The sequence below is a fragment of the Eurytemora carolleeae genome, unplaced genomic scaffold (assembly GCF_000591075.1).
Source record: "Eurytemora carolleeae unplaced genomic scaffold, Eaff_2.0 scaffold135, whole genome shotgun sequence".
In the NCBI taxonomy this organism is placed as follows: Eukaryota; Metazoa; Arthropoda; class Copepoda; order Calanoida; family Temoridae; genus Eurytemora; species Eurytemora carolleeae.
In genome coordinates this window covers 349,450-369,952 of record NW_019396194.1, presented here as the reverse complement: position 1 = coordinate 369,952, position 20,503 = coordinate 349,450, and the positions used below count along the sequence as shown (strand labels likewise).

The window sequence follows — 20,503 nt, the reverse complement described above, 5'->3', positions numbered from 1 at the left end:
AACTTTTTATTTCAGATTATGCATTTATCCGAAGATGTTTTTGATTGTGAAGAAATTATAAATTCTGAATTAAGATTTTTGAAACCGCATCACAGGAAGCCATTCAATATAGATTTAGAAAAACAATCCTTACATGATGGTATTTTTCATCAAAATTTTTTAAAACTCGCATTAGAATTCTTATATTTACTTTGTATAAATTCTATATATTTTTTGGATTTATTTATCCAAAACTTTTTCCTCCCGCCAAACCCTAGAATCAAGAAAATATACACCCCTGCCTGCGCTGTTAAACCAGGCATCCAGCTTTTTGACTGGTGGTGACATGTAAATACTTTTTTGCAAGGGAATCTAATATTTTCTTTCTTTCAAGTGTGCTTAGACGTCCCGGCATTTGAATATCTATATATATAAAGTTGGTAATCTCTGTTCGTCCGATCATATCTCGGGAATTCCTGGTTTCTCTCAAATTTTGATTGGGGACTTCGGGAGAACCACGGGAATATTCTTAGCTTGGTTTTGTGGTTCTAAATTGAGTTGGTTGACTCTAATTAAGAACAATTAGTTTCTCGGTAAAAATCGTCTAACTGCGGGTATACGGCGGGAGTAACTATGAGTAGTGAGTACCCTATGTAACGCTATGTTTCCAAGCTAGTATGAAATAATATTCTGAATATCGTTTTGGTTGTTTAGAGCCGGCTTATCTGACATATTTACAGCTTCAGACAATCTATGGATTCCTTTCATGGGTTCTATTCCCAGGTATATTTTAATATTTCTTTCATGGGTTCTATTCCCAGGTATATTTTAATATTCCTTTCATGGGTTTTATTTCCAGGTATATTTTAATATTCCTTTCATGGGTTCTATTCCCAGGTATATTTTAATGTTCCTTTCATGGGTTCTATTCCCAGGTATATTTTAATATTCCTTTCAGGGGTTCTATTCCCAGGTATATTTTAATATTCCTTTCATGGGTTCTATTCTCAGGTATATTTTAATGTTCCTTTCATGGGTTCTATTCCCAGGTATATTTTAATATTCCTTTCATGGGTTCTATTCCCAGGTATATTTTAATATTCCTCTCATGGGTTCTATTGACAGGTATAGTTTTAATATTTTTCCTTTCATGGGTTCTATTCCCAAGTATAGTTTTAATATTCCTTTCATGGGTTCTATTCCCAGGTAAAGTTTTCATATTCCTTTCATGGGTTTTATTCCCTGGTTTAGTTATAATATGAATATTTAATAATCGTTATTAATTTTTCTACACGCAAATCTTTACCGAAAGGCACTAAAATATTCCAAGATAAAGATTTCCTAATTTTGAATTAAATAATTAAATTTTTTTTTGTCACATAAAATAAGATCACTTTAAATTTAAAAAAATGCAAATGGAGTGATATACAGAATTTCATGAATTAATTTGATAAATCGTAAAAACCATACATCAATTTATGAAACTTTCACAAAAAATGTAACTCCCTAAAAGACCAAAATCCCCGAAAAAAAACATAACAGTATTGGTTAGCGCTTTGCACAGAACTTACTGACATATATGGAAATAATTCTTAATTTTTCGAAAAAATAAAAATGAATATATTATTTCCTTTTATAAATTGAATCCTCCAAGATTAAATAGTGAATACGAGGTTTATATTTGCTAATATGATTGTCTATTTTTAAGCAAATGTATTTAGATTGAAAAACCTGAATTTATCCTTAATAGGTCTTCTTCTGATACTGGTTCTAAGTATTCTATGGAGCATATAAAGTAAGATTTATTTAAGAGTGGGTTGCTAAAAGCATAAAATAATGTCGTATTTTAGAAAAAAATTGCAATATTAATAATGTTAGCATCATGACTATACGCCAAATACAGGGTTACCCACAAAGAATGAGATTTCAGTGACGACTGTACGGAAGTTTAAAGATTCTCTGCAACTATAAACTTTTTTTAAACAAATCATTAAATAAGCCATTAAAAGACTTTATCTAATGGAAAAGACTTAATTTAACCTTTGAATCTCCATAACATAAGAGTTTCAAGTCGTTTTTACTGTCTCATACTTTGTAGGTTACCTTGTACCGGTGTACCCTGGAATTGTAGATTTAATATCTTTAATGTCATAAATTTATTTTAATACATTTAATCATTTATACAATGCTAATTAATAATCAATTATATCAATTACAATAAGTACATTTATCAAATCAATCACATCAATCACATTAATCAATTAATTACATTTCATTAATTTAATTATTAACAAAATTTGCATAAATTATTTAGGATTATTGAGAATGCAAGTGTAAGACTGAGAAAGAGCCCGTTTGATATTTTACTGGAAGAATGGGGAACCTCAGGAATATTGGATTAAAGATTATTTTCTATTTATATTCAATGGCGGTCATATACTTTGATGCTCATATCAATGGCTGTCATATATTTTAACACTCATATTGATGTCATATAAATGGAAACTGGATTACACGAGGCCTACTTTAGCTTTAATGTAAGTGCTGCCTCGTTCTTAGAGAATACTGATGGACTCGATTCTTCAGGGCCAGCATCTAAGGATACAAGATGAATTAAACATAATAAAATTGTTGAAGTTTATGTCAATAGTCTTTAAATTTGTTAGAAGTATGTTTGCAATGATTCCACAGTTTAATATCTGTTCCAGTTGAATCATGAATTTGTTAAAAGAACATTTTCAGGTTGCTATCCTAAGACTAGTGGTCTGACCACCAGCCCCGTGGGTAGATTTAATATAGAATAAAAAACACAAAACCTTGCACATTTAAAGGGAAGGGGTGTCTTGGGGCAAGGATAAATCCTGGAGCAAAGATGAATCCTGGAGTAAGAATGAATCCTGGAGTAAGGATTAATCCTGGAGTAAGAATGATTCCAGAAGTAGGGCGAATCCTTGAGTAAGCATAAATAATGGAGTAATTGGAGGAATCCTGGAATAAAGATGAATCTTGGAGTAAGGATGAATCCTGGAGTAAGGATGTATCCTAGAGTAAGGATAAATCCTGGAGTAAGCTGATGAGTCCTGGAGTAAGCTGATGAGTCCTGGAGTAAGCTGATGAGTTCTGGAGTACATAGAGAACTAATGTATACTGTTTGCACTTTATTTATCAAAGTTTAGGTTACGTAATTGATGATGTGAAGGATGGAATCAATTTTAAAGGCCAGAATATCTCGGATTTTTGCTGACGACTTGGTGTTGATCTCATGTTCCAGGAGAAGAGGGATAGAGAAGATGCTACAAACATTCAACTGGTTCTGCACATGCATCGATATAAAGCTTACAGCAGAGAAGATGGTTTTCCTTACCAACAGTTTAGACAACTTCGAAGGAGGATTCTGATGGTCCAGGCTTGGTGTCCGTTGCCCACAACTATGCTAGTCACCATGCAAATATTTTTCAAACCTTAATCTGCACTGGTATAAGCACAACAGCATTTAATCTTTACTGCTAGAATTTTTATGATAAGATGCTAAAATGTCCGACCTACTGTTGCTATTGAATATTTAGACAATTTTGTTCTAACATGTTTGCTTTCAAATGTAGTAAATAGAATAAAGATTACATCACAAGGGCCACCAGCAGTATATAGGAGATCATTTGGATTGCAATTTATTTGCTTAAAATGATGACATAAAAAATTCAATTGCAAATAGTAAAACATTATAATCTTAAAACAAAACAAAAAACTAGAAAGCAAAACTTAATCTAAACATGTCAATATGAACAAAAGTGAAAAAATTGATTGTTCTGATGACGCTAGTTCAAGTGACTAACCACCAAAATAAATAACTTGTGGATATATCTGAAGTGCAGATTTTCAACAAAGAACAATTATGGGAGAGATGTTTAGTACCTGCAATCTAATTTGGTACAGAAGCCATGATGCTCTCAAAGGGAGTACTGGAGAAGCTGGACAGGATTCAGTACATAGTTGCCAGGTATATCCTACAACTCCAAAGGCATCAGCTAGGGTAGCAGGAGCCTTAAATGCAGGGCTAATGCCAGTGAAGGATAGGGTCAATATAAAGCTAGGAAACTACGCCTAGGAGATACAGAACAGAAGAAAGACCAAATCCTAAAATCAGTGTTTTATGGTGTGATGAGGTCTCTGCTTGACAAGTGGGCTGTCCAAGTAAAAGCCCTTAAAATAGCGGTGAGGAGCCATATGTTCAATGGCCCAAGAGGTTGTTCAAGAGAAGCTTACAGGATATGGCTGTGGGTAATGTTCTCAACTTGAAGAGAGGCATGTCTTTACTAGCTTCTGCATGACACCCCTTGACACAATCTTCACCAGGTTGATAGACTAGCCACATTTGGGGTCTACCACAATCTTTTCTTTTCTTTTATTTTATTTATATATTTTGATGCTCATATCAATGGGGGTCAAATATTTTGATGCTCATATCAATGGAGGTCATATATTTTCACGCTCATATCAATGGTGGTCATATATTTTGACGCTCATATCAATGGCAGTCATGTACTTTGACACCCATATCAATGGGGGTCATATATTTTGATGCTCATATCAATGGGGGTCATATATTTTGACGATGATATCAATGGCGGTCATATATTTTGACACTCAATCATTGGAGGTCATATATTTTGACACTTATATCAATGGCGGTCATCCAAACCATCAATTTTGTTGGATGTTAGCGATATACATGAATAGATATTTTATTTCGAATTACTTCTCGAATCTTCTATTTATACAAACATTAGATGAGAACCATTACTTCTTTGCTTCTTTAATGAAAAATAGATAAAGATTACTATTATTTTCTGGGAATAGGATTATTGATTTTGAAACAACTTATTCAAATCTGTTATTTGGAAATATTCTAAAAGTATTGCGTTTAGATGATTTTTATTAATCCAATAATCATTCAAAGAAAATAAAATGAGATTTTAGTTTCTGTTCTGCAGAGCTGAATATCCATCTAGTTTAACCCTATTCCCGCTGGGGGGGGTGACTTGCATAACTATTTTTTCTTTTATTTATCAAATAAAAAAGATGATATTTGATGATCGATGATGAAATCGGATTTTAAAGAAAATATTTCATATACTTTCCCCTCCACCCTCCTCACCCCTTATGCAATTTAAAACGGCGTTAAGACATTTCATAGACAGAAAAGATTTTCCATAGGCAAAGAAGATTTTTTTACAAATGATCTTTTTTTCCTTTCTTGTCATCTTTATATTTTAGTTTTAATTTAATTTATTTTATTTTTCTATGAAAAATCTAACCAGTTCATGAAATGTCTTTTTCCATGGTTTATCTTCTATCTTATCACGTATAGGCCATGTGAAGTTTTTCCAATTTTGTGTTGTGGATTTTTGATAGTTCACTCGAGCAAAAAAACTGTTAGTGAAGGGAAACTTTTAAATAGACAGAAAGGTTTTCACAGATCAAAAAGTTGAATTTTAAATTCTTAAAGAAATGATTTTTTTAATTTTTTCGTTGTATCAATGTATTATATATGGGGAGCACTGTATTTACATTATCCCTTGTCTAAGAAAAAAAGAATTTTGTAGATAAAAAAGGAAAATCTTCTCTGTCTATGAAATGTCCTATCTATGAAATGTCTTTCTATTAAATGTCCCAACGCCTTTACAACTTCAAATTTAAAATTGGTCCATACTCTAAGGGCGAGTTCGTCCGAGACTTCATGATTTTATTTGTATTCTACAGACCTCAGCTCAATTTAATCAGGTGATAATTTTAGGGATTTGAATTTCCAATACCCCCCTTCCCCACACTGAAGTTGAAACATTAAAAAGTTAAGTTGCAGGCTTTTTTAAGGTTTTAAAGGGAAAGTCGCATTATAAAATATAAATGCATCTTTATAAACGACATATTTTTTAATTTCAATATCTTATTTTCCAACTTAAAATGTTGTGAATTAGGAATATCCATTCCATACATCTATAACAAATTTACAAATTATTCTTAATTAATAATTATGTAATATATTTTTCCTCATAAAATCTTAAATTCAACATTTCCTAGCATCAGGCATAATTATACAAAATGTTTATTTTTACCAAAATCTTGTTAGTTAATGTTAAGCGTGTCTATGCAATCTACAGGTCAATATACCTTGAATATAATAGAATAGTTATGTAAATTTTGATCGAACTAGGCTTTTAGGGCGCTTCGCGCTCATCTTCTATTTAAATTGTGAACATGTTCTTTTGTTTACATTTTAAAACAAAGAAGAAAAAAATTTGGCGGATTTTTAAAAAAAAATCCGTGGATTTTCAAGAATTTAAATTTTTTTTACAAAATTAAAAACCTTTAAAACACATTTTTTTAAATTTTTATCATTCATAAACCTTCCCTGTGGTCACGTGATGTCCCACAAAAAATTCGGGCCCGATCGGTTCAGCCGTTTTGACGTTTATTGGATACAAACAAACAGACAGACATAGATTTAATGGGGGGGGGGGGGAGGGGAATTGAAGATCTCACTTCTGACTATTTCGTTTAGGAAAATCAATGCAATTAATTTTTTAGATATTTTACCTATTTTTATTACTCAGGCTTTGCATTATGTGAATACTGAGATACTCAACGGGATAGGAGTAGGTAAACATTTTTTGTCAAACAATTAAAATTAAATTTTGATCTGTATTTGTGAACCTGAATTTGCTGAAATTTGTCCAAACGTCAAACATTTTTGGCATTTTTTTATTACAGAAGTCGTCTTTCAAGCATTTTGTTTAGTTGCACACACTTTATCAAAAATTTTTATTTTAGATTTGTCTGAGTGCAGAAGTCAAACAACAAAGGATTGATTTAATTTTAAAAATAAACAAAAAATTATAAATAAAAATAGGCCTCAATTTTTAATAACAATTTTAACGAAAGTTTTCGTGGATTTTTCAATTTAAATTGGTGCATTTTCAAACATATTAAACGTCCATATTGGATTCCCTCTTCATTAGTCTCCCAATGCTGTTAAACTGTGTCATGGGCGGATACTGGGGGGGGGGCCTTTGCACTCCCTGACGGAGATTTCAGAATAGCCTCTCAATAGCACTTAAAGGGAGTGTAAAGGAAAAATGAAATGGGGTATAGGTTAAAACCTGAGAATCTCAGGTTTTGAACGATACCTGTAAGACATCTATCTTATGTTTCTGTCTTGAGAAATTTACATAAAACTGTGTCAAAATTATACCAAAAAGGACATATGTCCGATTTTGTATAAAATTTGTAGCATTAAACAGATCATATTCAACAATTACACAACCAATCTGAAAACTATTATATCCTACAGGAGTCTGAGAATCTCAGGTTTGCTCATATAATATTTTTTTTATATTCCATTTTGCATTTTTAATAGATATAATTGATAATATTATTACATATAGTGGGTATAGTTCGTATTACGTCACAATAACTTCAGCCAATGACAGTGCAGTATCCTTGTCACTTGGTATAGACGAAACACGTGACCAGTATACTGCACTGTTATTGGCAGAAGTACTGGTGACGTAATACGGACTATAAATTGATTAATGTAATAATATTATCAATTATATGTATAAAAAATGCAAAATAAAAATTAAATAATTATAAGAGGAGAAAACCTTAGATTTGGACTTACCTGGGAATAATTGGACTTGATCTTCTTGGCTCTGAACTCCGATAACCTTTATCTTCCGATGAGTATACTCATATGACCCACTGTGATTGATCTATGTTTTACTTTTTGGTCCTGGATTTAAATGAGCGCATAGTCGTTGAAAATTCAACTTATTAGACCACCAGGGCTGGAAACTCTTTTTACCTCCTGGACCCAGAGCTGGGAACTTTTTTAGCGTGGAAATAAAGAGATTAAGCACTGATCCTGAAATTAAAAGTGCACATGTGGATTTCGAGATCAAGCAATCAAGATGATGAGTATCCAACACAAAAGTTCCCAGCTCTGGACTCATTTGACCTTCTAGGTCCTGAAAAAAAGACTAAAATTTGTATTTGATTTTCCTTGGATTTTCAGCTAGTTAAATCAATTCTCTTCAGGATGCTACAAAATTCTGCTCTTCAGATAATATTTCTAAAGAATCTGAGAGTTCAGATAAACTCTCACGTGATGAGCTTACAGATGATTCTAAGAACGAACCAGTTCTGGAAGAGTCAGGTAAATTTTCTTAGTTTAATAATCTCAATTTATGAAATTTTTTTAAATTGTTAACTTTAGGTCCTGTTTCCTTGTCCACCGACTTGCCTAGGCTGACCTACAGCTTTCTTCACCAGATAACAGAATCATTCTCAGATAAACCGGTTTCAGGTATGCACACGATTAACGGGTTGCAGGTTTGCACACAATAAACAGGTTTCAGGTCTGTACACTAAACCAGTTTCATTTATATTAATACTACACAATAAATAGGTTTCAGACTTTTAGGTCTGTACACAGTGAACTGGTTTCTTGTCTTTATAGAATAAACCGGTTTCAGGTCTGTTCACGATAAACTGGTTTTAGGTCTGTACATAGTAAACAGGTTTCAGTGTACACAATAAACCAGTTTCAGGTATGCACACAATTAACTGGTTTCAGTTTTGTACACAATAAACCGCTAACAGGTCTGTAACTGAACCGGTTTCAGGTCAGTAGAGTATAAACTGGTTTTAGGTGTGTATAGAATAACCCAATTTTAGGTCTGTCCACAATAAACCGGTTTCAGGTCTGTACACAATAAACCGGATTCAGATCTGTATATAATAAACCAGTTTCAGGCCTGTAAAGAATAAAACCAGTTCTGCTATGTACACAATAAACTGGTTTAAGATTGGTTCACAATAAACTGGTTTAAGATTGGTTTGCAAAAAACTGGTATAAGATTGGTTCACAATTAACTGGTTTAAGATTGGTTCACAATAAACTGATGGTATAAGAAAGGTTTACAATAAATTGGTATAAGATTGGTTTACAATAAACTGGTATAAGATTGGTTCACAATAAATTGGTATGAGGTTGGTTCACAATGAATTGGTCAAAGATTGGGTCACAATATACTGGTATAAGATTGGGTCACAATATACTGGTATAAGATTGGGTCACAATATACTGGTATAAGATTGGGTCACAATATTTAGTTTACAATTAAATTACAAGAAACTAATTTATATATTTATATCTCTTTATTAGATGTTTCATTAAAACAATATGTTTTCTTATTATTTAGAGGGAGGCACAAAGATAGGAGAAGGTTCTTTTGGTATTGTAAATAAAGGCAGAATGAACGGCCAACTAGGTGAGTTTAAAGGGGCCTGGTGGAGGGGCTGGGATGGGATGGCATATACGAGAGCCCCTGTTTTTTTGGTAGTTATTTTTTATGTAACTGGGGATCCATGTGGAAAAAGCAAAAAGATCATAATGATAAAATTAATAAATGTTAAGATTTTTCTTCTGTATTCATTATTATCATAAGATTTTTCTTCTGTAATCATTATTATCATGATAATTACTCATTAGTATCATTTAGTATTATTAGTATCATATCAGTAGTATCATTAGTATCATAAGTATCAGAAGTATCAATAGTATCTCAAGTAATGTAGGTATCATAAGTAGCATACATTTTGTAAGAATTGTTCGTATCGTTAGTATCGTAAGTATTGTAAGCATCATTAGTATTGTAAGTATTGTTCGTAATGTTAGTATTGTTAGTATAATTAGTATTGTTAGTATCGCTAGTATTGTTAGTATCATTAGTATAGTTAGTATTGTTAGTATCGTAAGTGTCGTTAGTATTGTTAGTATTGTCAGTGTTGTTAGTATCGTAAGTGTTGTTAGTATTGTTAGTATTATTAGTATCATTACTATTGTTAGTATCGTTAGTATCGTTAGTATCGTTAGTATCGTTAGTATCATTAGTATGGTTAGTATGGTTAGTATGGTTAGTATGGTTAGTATCGTTAGTATCGTTAGTATCGTTAGTATCATTAGTATCATTAGTATAATTAGTATTGTTAGTATCGTTAGCATTGTTAGTATCATTAGTATCGTTAGTATCAATAGTATCAATAGTATCAATTGTATCAATAGTTTCATTAGTATGTATGATTATAGGTATCGAGGGTGAGGTTGCTGTGAAGAGAATGATGAAGGGATCAGTTAGAATTGATTCACAGTTTGGAACTGAAATAGGTCAGTTCAAAATCCAGGAGAAAGGCTTTGGAAGCTAATTTGTAAGCTTTTTAATCTTGATTCTTTTTTTATTTTTTATTTTTTATTATCTTGCACAACTTTTGGGTTGCACTCTGATTGTTTTTAGAATGTATGCGGTATGTACAGCATGTGAACCTCCTTCAACTATTGGCGTACTGCAACGACGGACCTGAGCTCTGTCTAGTGTACGAGTACATGGCAAATGGAAATCTTGGAGACAGGCTTAGGTAAAATGTGCTGTATTAGGTAAGCTGTACTGTACTAGGTAAACTGTACTGTACTAGGTAAACTGTACTGTATTAGGTAAACTGCACTGTACTATGTAGGTAAACTGTACTGTACTACGGTGATAGGCGGTTTTATCGATATTGTGAAGAAGACTTTCGAGTTTAACTTTGATTTACATAAAGCTTTTAAACAGCATGGATACACAAAACCATGGAAACAGAGAAAAGCTGTCAATTAAAAAGCTTCTCATTAACTGCTTGTAAACATGAAATTCGAAAAAAGCGTGTAAACAATTAAAAACTAAAATAAAAATGTCATCTTCATTTTATTGTTATATTCGCCTACCGCCTTAGGTAAACTGTACTGTACTAGGTAATCTGTACAGTACTAGGTAATCTGTACAGTACTAGGTACTGTATTAGGTAAAATGTACTGTACTAGGTAATCTGATATGTACTAGGTAAACTGTACTGTACTAGATAAACTGTACTGCACTAGGTAAATTGTACTTTACTGTGAACTGTTCTGTACTAGGTGAAATGTACTGTACTATGTTATCTGTACTGTACTGTGAATTGTTCTGTACGAGGTCAACTGTACTGAACTAGGTAATCTGTTCTGTACTGTGAACTGTTCTATATTGGAAGACAAATCGTACAGTCAATTATGAAGAGGAAGGGCACGAAGGATCATGAATTTTATTTAGATTAGAGCCAGGAGGATCCGCTAAGTATTTGACAGCAGTTCAACGATTAAGCATAGCGGTGGGAGCAGCTGAAGGAGAAATAGCAAATATTTTACCAAACAAATAGAAATCCAACATCATTTCCATATTTACAATGTGACCTATCAAACTATGGCATAGGAAGGCGATATTTAAGCAATCTCATGTGTATTTGATTAATCAAAAAGTTTTAATTGCAGCTTGAACTTGAATGGTTCTGCTCACAATTGTTGTGTTTTGTATTAATTGCACTATTTAAAATCATAGCTTTAGTCTAACTGTCGTCTTCCTATTCCACAGTTTTTGGGTCTCACTGTACAAAGAAATAAAAAAAAATGTACAAATCAAAATAAATGTGGTATTTAATCAAAATTGTAAATTGATCGAACCAATGATGATTTGGGACATTTAGTACAACTAAATTGTTTAATATTCTTTGGGATGTAAAATTTTGAATGGCTGTTTATGCAGGGTTAAGCTATCTTCATAATCATTCACACAGCAAAGTATTAGGTAACTTTCTAATTGATTGAACATTTTTGTATATAAAAATTATAAAAACTATAAATTTTTTTAAGAATGATAAAAGAAATCTATTTTTTAGTGCATCGAGATGTTAAACCGGAAAATATTCTTCTTGACTCTGATCTCAGGAAAAACAAAACTTAAAACAAAAATAAAAATGCACGAAACGATATTTTAAAAAAATTTATAAGATATTTATTTGTGTAACACTTGAAAAAGTATTTTTAGATTTTGGCAGGGGGAGGCGGGGGCGTGCACTTAGAAAAAAACTCTGCATAGTAATTATCACAAAAAAAATTTGTGAAAAATATGTTTCGCGAATTTTTTTTGTGAAACCATGTAAGTTTTGGCGCAAATTTTTCTATTTTCAAATTAAAAAAATATGATTTTTTTTTCGATCAATTCACACTAATTATGTTTTATTTACATCAATAGCTCATTTCCGGAGAATAGATTTTTTGATAAAATTTTGTTTTGTTGATAGACCTAAGATTAGTGATTTTGGTCTAGTTCGGTTAACTGGGGAGGGAGATTTTGGTCTAAGTGTAGATCAAACCAATACCCTCATGGGTACACCACTTTATATGGCGCCGGAGGCAGGGGGGCCCCATTTTATAAAGCTTATTTTAAAGAATAACTAAACTTTAAAATGATTTCTAATTTTATCTAGGATATATTTGAATTCTTGTTCTTAAATGGCAATGTGCTGACAAATGCAATTTTTCCAAATTATCCAGTATTAAGACGAAATTTACATTTTTGAAGGTTTTTATAGAAAGCTTTTGAATAAAGGTTGCTAAAAAAAACATTATATTGGTTATGGTAAATGACATTTATTTCTTTATTTCAAGGTCGGATTGTACTCAACAGGTTTTTCTATACTTAATTTGTGAAAAAAAAATTTTTGTTGAAAGTTTTATTAATTCTTTTCATGAATCACGTCTTAAATATTGAAATATTGCTTTATCTGATCAAATTGACAGCAGCCATCTTTATGGTAATATTCTTAGTTTTTGTTGCTGGTCCATCTATTTAACCCGCTAATAGATTTCAAGATAAAAACATAAAAAATAATTTCACAAATTTTACTTTTTTTTCATCAGGGGAACTTATAAATAAAAAAATCTCTTTTAAAATGTTAATTTGGAGTTTGTATATTGTACTGCTAAAGATGAGAATCAAGCAGCAGATATTGCAGATGTTTTATAAAATATAAAAAAATCTCAGTCATTTTAAGGCAATTTTTTTATTTTGACCTGTAAGAAACCTCTCTTTGGTTATATAAGATACCATGATATAATTTGGCCTGATTGGTTCAGCCGTTTTGACTTTTATATATATAATGGAGCCCCTTTGGTAGGCAATGCGAGGAGAAGTATCAGATAAGATGGATGTTTACAGTTTTGGAGTTGTACTTTTAGAAATCATAACAAGCATCCCAGCAATAGGTAAATTAAACACTTCTTTTTGTTTGATCTGTTATGTTTACTGTGTATGAGTTTAACAGCGCCGGGACCGAAATTAATGCATTAGAAAGGTTGCTGAACTTCCTTCCTTCGGTTCAAATCCTGAATCACCAATTTAAATCAATTAAATTCATTAAATTCCACCCATGTCGAAATAATATTATATTACAAAATATGTCGTACTCTTGAGGATGTACCCGCATAGAACAAGCGACGCTGTTTTAGAGTCTGAAAACGACCCGCACGACCCCAAAAACGGGCGCCGGCCCGACTCTGTTTTAGTACTAATAATAGAAACTGGGGTTGGGACATATGGAGGGGTGCTTGAAGAAAGGGATGGGGAGAGGAATGCTCAAATATTTTAATGGTTTTTGCTCATATTACATATATTTGGTGAAATTTGATATTTTTTTCCAAAACCAGAGGGTCTGAGGAGGTCGGCCCGGCGTCTAAGACTAGGTTTCAGACTCTAAGATTCTACCCGGGTAGAGTTTAATGTGTACAATATTTATGTACTAATTTTACTGTTAGTTTCCACAGCTCTCTATAGGCACTGTTAGCATTTAGAGCAAGTATTTAATTCCACTAGCAATTTTGTTTTTCTTTGAGATTGTACTGATAGAGATATTACTGGCAATATTTTTTTTTGAGATTATAATGACATACATAATACTCCCAATATTGTATTACTTTGAGATTGTAACAACAGAGATATTACTGGCAATATAGTATCTTTTTGAGATTGTATTGATAGATATATTACTATTAATATTGTATTACTCTGAGGAGATTGTATTAATAGAGATATTACTGGTAATATTGCATTGCTTTGAGATTATATTGACAGAGATATTACTGGCAATATTTTATTTCTTTGAGATTTTATGACAGAGATATTAACAAAAATATTGTATAATTCTTTGAGATTGTATTGACAGAGATATTTCTGACAATATTGTATTTCTTTGAGATCGTATTGACAGAGATATTAACGATAATTTTATATTTAATTGACATTGTATTGAAAGAGATATTACTGGCAATTTTGTATTGCTTTGATTTTGTATTGACAGAGGTATTACCTGCAATATCGTGTTTCTTTGGGATTGTCATGACATAGATATTACTGGCAATATTATATTTCTTTGAGATTCTGTTGACAGAGAAATTACTGGCAATATTGTTGTTCTTTGAGATTATATTGACAGAGATATTACTGGCAATATTTTATTTGTATGAGATTGTATTGCAGACATATTACTGGTAATAGTGTGTTTCTTTGATATTGTATTGAGATTGATATTACTGGGAATGTTGTATTGCTTTCAAGCTTTGATATTGTATTGACAGAGATATTACTGGTAATATTATATTTCTTTGAGATTATATTGACAGAAATATTATTGGTTATTGGTTACTTAAACTTTTAGTTATTCTTAAATTTGATATATTTTTAGGAAACAGTAAGACCAACCACCAATCCCTGGTTTCTTATATAGAAGATGAAGACGATATTTCAGGGAAAATATTGTCAAGTTCCCCTTATTTTCTTTTTTTAAATTTTGTATTAATACAAGGCTTTCAGCCCAACTTCTATTTCAATTGGATCATTTTCTTTAGTATGCAATGTAAAAACAAAAACAAAAAAGTTTGCGGATTTTATTTTAAAAAGCGTGGATTTTCAAAATTTGATGAAAATTGAATTTTGTTGCTGGTTCTCATCATCCATAGCCTTTCCCTGGGGTCATGTTAGGTCCTACACAAAATTTGGGCGATCGGTTCAGCCGTTTGGACGTTTATTGGATATAAGCAAACAGACAGACAGACAAGAAACGTATTTATGTAGACTAGGCTTTTAGGACGCTTTGCGCCTATCTTATATTTCAATTTTGAACGTTTTCTCTTTGTATACATCATAGAAAAAAAATAAAATAAGTAAGCGAATTTCATACAAAGATATTGTGGATTTTCAAAATTTAATGAAAATCAAATTATGTTTGAGTCAAATTTTTTTAATTTTGATCATCCATAAACTTTCCCTGGGGCTATGTGAAATCCTTCACAAAATTTGGGCTCGATCGGTTCAGCCTTTATGGTGTTTATTGGATACAAACAGACAAGTAAAGTATATATATTAGACCTTATTATTGGCCAATTATCTTTTAATGGCATTAAGGTAAAAAAAAAACACTTAAATGATTAAATATCTTCTTCTCAAGTTTTAAAAAAATAATGGAACAAATAAACCCTCTGAAAGGGTAGCCCTTATTCTGCATATATTTATTAAAGATCCTACCGCTGTTAATTTTTCAAAAATATTTGTCATTTTGTTTGTTATAATGTACTTGATATTAAATTCTGTAGACCTAATGGACCGTGCATTTTCCGAGGTTAGTAGTATATCTCCTAAATCTATACTTCTGGTAGCGCAACAGTGCCTTAACTTGTAAGTAAATTATGCAACATTAACGCCAGAGTTTTTTTTCATTGTTTTTGTCAAATTTGGGTTTTCATTGTTTTTCTTAACAAAATTAAGACTGCATATTNTCTCAGAATTTAGGGATTTTTTTCAGGATTTTATTTTATAATTCAATTTTTGAGTAAAAAGTATCAATAAGGATGAAATAAACTTGCCTTTTGTTTCCCCAAGAAGATTATCAAAGTCTGTATATGTAAAGATTTTGTAATGAATAAAATAAATTAATAAAAAATTATGATTTTCATATTTTCATCATTGATAAATACAAGTTATTTGATTTTATACAACTATTCTTTTGTAACAGCCACATGAAAATCCTGTACTTCTCAAATTTTATATCCATGCTGTTGGCTGATTGGGGCTTAAGTTATCCAATGATAAACATTTTAAACTTATTTTTAAATTATGAAAATACTGTTTTATTCCGAGCTTTATTTTAAATCATTATAGAAATCATTAAGCCATAAATTGTTAAAATATGCTTCCCATCATTTCAATAATTTTACCAAAAAGTTAAGGTTTTGTCAACACATGCATTTACTTTTATTTCAGTTTTTTCATCTTGCAAATTTATTTTTTTCACATGTTTCCAAAAATATTTAGGAACCGACGGAAAAGACCACCAATTGAAGATGTGAAATGTCAACTGAAACTACTGATGTAAGTTAAATCTATTAAAACAGATGATACTGTCCCTACTTGTTTAAAAACTGTTTTAATCTAATGATAGCCATTTTTATGTTAATGAGCAAGTGGAATTATATCAAGGTAGTAAGCAGGCAATATAGTTTATTATGATCATTAAGATAAATTAAAGATAACAAAAACAAAATACATAATTTTAGAAAGATTATAAAACTTTAACAACAAAAAAAACAATGAACTGTTCAGTATATTCCCTTATGGTCATGCTGGTGTTCATGTCCATGTTTGTGATCAGATGCATGTTCATGCTTGTGATGGTGGTGGTGGTGGTGTTCATGAATGTGTGAATGCTTGTGCTCTCCTTCATGTTTATGCGCATGTCCATGCTCAGCTTGATGTTGGTGAAGATGTTTGTGCCCGCTTTTGTGTTCATGTTCATGACCATGTTTGTGTTCATTGGTATGACTGTGACTATGACTGTGCTCTCCTTGATGCAGATGAGCATGTTTATGTTCTGATGAATGCTCATGTCCATGAGCATGTTGATGTGTGTGATTTGCATGAGCATGGTGGTTATGGGAATGAGCATGAGCATGGCTATGATTTGCATCATGAGCATGTTTATGGTCATGTGAATGATCATTTGTATGTGCATGTGAATGTTCATGAGTGTAAACATGACTGTGAGATTTCTCTTTGTCTCCACCTCCTCCCAGGAAAGTATGGGAAATAATTTTCTGCATGTCTAAGTTTGAAAGCCCATCAGCATGGTAACTGTTAAAGGGTGGAACTATGGCCTTATCATGCATCTCATTGTTCAATGCTTGGATCTGCGCAATGGCTTCTGGCTCGTGTACTGAAAGCTGCATTGCTTCCACAGAGGTGTGTTGTGATTGGGAGTTAGCATTGTGTTTTGCTAGAAGCTTCTGGTACTGTTCCTGAGTTAACTCTCGCTTTTGACTTAGTTGGGTTTGAAACTTCTTGGGATTGTAACTCTGGCCTGGAAGAAGTCCTGTTGTTTTTCCCTCTTTTACCTCATTCACAGGGGATTCTGAGAAAAGAGTTACAATTACAGGGGATATAGTCATTTATGAAAAATAAGTTAATTTCCAGTTTTTTTACTCCAGTATAGTAGGAATATTTAGTATTCAGGCATAGCAAAAAAAAATTAAATGCATATTTTCACTGAAATTGGTAAAAATAATGTAGTTTGGGTTACAAGGTATCAACAAAAAAGGGAAACAATATGCTGTCAAATTCAGTTGATGTCCAATATTTCATTTTTCCCAAATCTTTAATATTAATTACATAAAAATGGGGCGGGGGAGAGATAACTCTTCAAACATTTTCCCTGTTTCTATTATTCATAAAATAAAGAATATTACTTACCAGAGGTGAAGCTAGGAGGCTCATTTAACAAAAATCCTTCTTCTTCGTCTTCATTTGATTCAGAATCCCAGTTCATTCCCTACATCAAACCAATATTATTTCCATACTGAATATATTATCAAGATATTTTACCTGGAAAAATTGATCTTTTCCAAATCCATCGAAGAAATCATCCACTCCATCATCATTTTGGATGTTTAGCCCCTGGAAGGCATCTTCCGGATGCTTTTGATTAATAGCAGTTCCAAAGCGTTGTTGATATGGAACATCTCCGGGAAGGGGATATTCTAACTCCTGGTAATCTTCATCTTGGAGAAACATATTGTTGATTTCTGGCATTCCAGGTTGGAATAAGGAGTCAGAATAACCAGGGATGTGTGGAATATTTTGGTAACCCCCTCTAAAAAATAATCTGTTAGATAATTTAATGGACTACTGTAATATCAATATGATAAATTGAATATTTAGATCTTCAGTGGAAAAAAAGCACAAAACATGATGCTTCGTTATTGATCTGTTTTCCTGAAAGCTTTAAAATATTTTTCTTTCTTTTTTTTATAAAATAATAATGAAAGCTTGCATTGAATCATATTCTGCTGGGGTTAGATTAAGTATTTTTGTTTTCAAGGTAAGGCAAGGAATACCTTTTTGTTAATGGGTCAATGAAGGTGCTGGGCTGCTGATATGGATTCAATTCATCAGACAAAGGTTCATAATGTCTTCCAATCCTCGACTCCATTTTCTGGTTTACCTTCTCAATGATTAGAAAATATTACTTTTTAGAAAACATTTTGTAAGGGTTACGTTCTAATAAATTCTAAATTGTAAAGGCCTTATGGAACCTTTCCTGAAGCTGTTACGAATGATACATCATTTGAAACCTTTGGGAATGAAGGTGGAACCATTTTGCATATTTGATCAAAAGAAATCTAACTTATTTCTTGTGATGAAATATTAATTCTTTACCTGATGGTTTACTAATTTAACAGGCTCAAAGACAGGAAGTCCTTGATCTAAAAAAATAAACATGACATTTTTGATAAAAGATATGAAAAAATTTAAATAACATTTTTTACAAATTAAATATTTTTGTTTTTATTAATGCGGAAGGTTTTTATTGCCTTGAGAATGAATAGCCCCCCAGGGTTGATGAAAAGCAGTTGTAAAAGCTGTAGAATATAGGATGACCAGACCCAACCTCACCAGTTCACCCATCTTTATTGTTTTTATCTGCAATATATTGGAAGATTTCTTTATTTAAATCTTCTTTTATAGAAGGCCTTAAAGGGTTGACAACCATACCCTCTAGACTAGAACATTGAAGAGATGAGATCATGGGTTAAAAGCCTTCTAATGAAACATTTACAGAGCCCCATGTTAACAGTTTTTATTTTTTGCGGATTTTAAATTAGTATCTTTTTTAAAAAAATATGACAAATGTTAACATTTTTTTTGGGGGGTGAATTTTTCAATTTTGACTTTCCTTGGATCATACTAATTGGCTCAAAAATGTAGGCCTTAAGGGGTTTTCCAGTTTTGGAATAATGTATCAATACTAGGCTTTTAGGGCACTTAGAAGCTTTTTTATTCTTATCAATTTTAGTATTTAATTGTTGCACAAAAAGACGCTTTTTTATGTTTTGCAAATTGTTCCAGAGTTTTCTTTTTGCATTGGCGCATTTTCAAAAATAATAAATATCCACATTTTTTTTTCTGACAAATTATATATTTTCTAAAGTCATGTGAATTGCCAGAAAAAAATGTCAATTATTTTTGGTCAATACAAAATATAGGAAGCTTCTAGAAACGTATTAATAGATAATGGTTTCTATGAAAATTTATTTGAATGATATGATAATAAAATTAAAAACAAAATAAAGAGAATAATAATAATTATCCAATGACAAATGCAAGAATTAATCAGATATGTTAAAGATGCTTTATGATATTTCAATAAAAGTATACTTTCTAAATGAAAGAAGATTCTTAGATTTGATCGGTATTAAATGTAGAAAGTTATTCAAAAGCGTCAGTGATAAATGTTAGAAGTTTTATAAGCAATGTAAAATTAAGATTGTTTTAAAAGAATGCATCGTAAATTTAAGAATTTCTAGGAAAGCATTTATGTTAAAAAAAAATCTTTTTCAAAATATGTATTGGTAATGTCAGTCTTAAATTTTTAATTTTACTTGAGGGAGGGTGGACTTTTGATTTAATAAATATTAAAGGTGTTGATGTTAGTGTCATGGTAAATGTAAGAAACCACATATTTCCGCCATCTAAAAAGCACCCTTCCTTGTAAGTATTTATATATAAAGGCAGTTTAACTTTCTTTTGGGATGATTTATTTCTCTAAGGAAGTTTCATGCTGTACACGATATACTTAAGTTATGGTGGTTAAAATTCTTGTATAAACAAGTTCAGTTCTAGGGCACTAGCAAGGAGATATTGAATAGAAGGAGGGGGCGATAGGATTTCCGTACACTTTGCTGTGACGTTTTTGGACTGCTGAAGAACTAGTTTATACGTAACAACAATATAAAGATTGTAAACAATAACATAAATGATAAAGGGGGGGGGGGCAGGATAACCTTGAATTTGATTGAAAATGTCTCTGTAATAAAACTAAAATCCTTAACTTTTTCAATCTTTTTTTTGACAAGATTATACTACTTTTACAGTTTACTAACTCATGTTTGTTTACATTAGAGCGGCTGCCTTTGTTATAGTTGTTAAGCAAAAACTAGTTCTTCAGCAGTCCAAAAACGTCTCAACAAAGTGTACGGAAACCCTATCGCCACCTCCTTCTATTCAATATCTCC

General features: G+C 31.7%; 2 protein-coding genes across 3 annotated transcripts; one reads left to right on the top strand and one right to left on the bottom strand.

The window, feature by feature from the left end:
• The first annotated feature begins 19 nt into the window (after nucleotides 1-19).
• LOC111697825 (interleukin-1 receptor-associated kinase 4) lies at nucleotides 20-16,341 on the top strand. Its single transcript, XM_023467953.1, has 20 exons — nucleotides 20-95; nucleotides 694-762; nucleotides 1,730-1,774; nucleotides 2,294-2,367; nucleotides 5,696-5,760; nucleotides 6,591-6,636; nucleotides 6,808-6,839; nucleotides 8,074-8,191; nucleotides 8,252-8,341; nucleotides 9,240-9,308; nucleotides 10,127-10,204; nucleotides 10,332-10,452; nucleotides 11,160-11,233; nucleotides 11,649-11,690; nucleotides 11,782-11,830; nucleotides 12,187-12,298; nucleotides 13,063-13,150; nucleotides 14,626-14,688; nucleotides 15,533-15,614; nucleotides 16,251-16,341. Exons 2-20 carry the CDS (start codon nucleotides 746-748, stop codon nucleotides 16,309-16,311), a joined length of 1,326 nt encoding a protein of 441 aa, XP_023323721.1. The 5' UTR covers nucleotides 20-95; nucleotides 694-745; the 3' UTR covers nucleotides 16,312-16,341.
• A 69-nt stretch (nucleotides 16,342-16,410) lies between these two features.
• On the bottom strand, nucleotides 16,411-19,294 carry LOC111697824 (cyclin-T2). 2 transcript variants are annotated; one of them, XM_023467952.1, is made up of 6 exons: nucleotides 18,803-19,294; nucleotides 18,648-18,694; nucleotides 18,326-18,432; nucleotides 17,814-18,081; nucleotides 17,682-17,760; nucleotides 16,411-17,343 (listed from the first exon to the last, which is right to left on the bottom strand). In XM_023467952.1, the coding sequence occupies exons 1-6, from the start codon at nucleotides 18,894-18,896 to the stop codon at nucleotides 16,535-16,537; spliced, it is 1,404 nt and encodes a 467-aa protein (XP_023323720.1). In that variant the 5' UTR covers nucleotides 18,897-19,294; the 3' UTR covers nucleotides 16,411-16,534. The 2 variants fall into 2 exon arrangements, with proteins under 2 accessions (XP_023323720.1, XP_023323719.1); XM_023467951.1 differs by having other exon boundaries at nucleotides 16,413-17,343; nucleotides 18,326-18,435; nucleotides 18,803-19,293.
• Nucleotides 19,295-20,503: the final 1,209 nt, after the last annotated feature.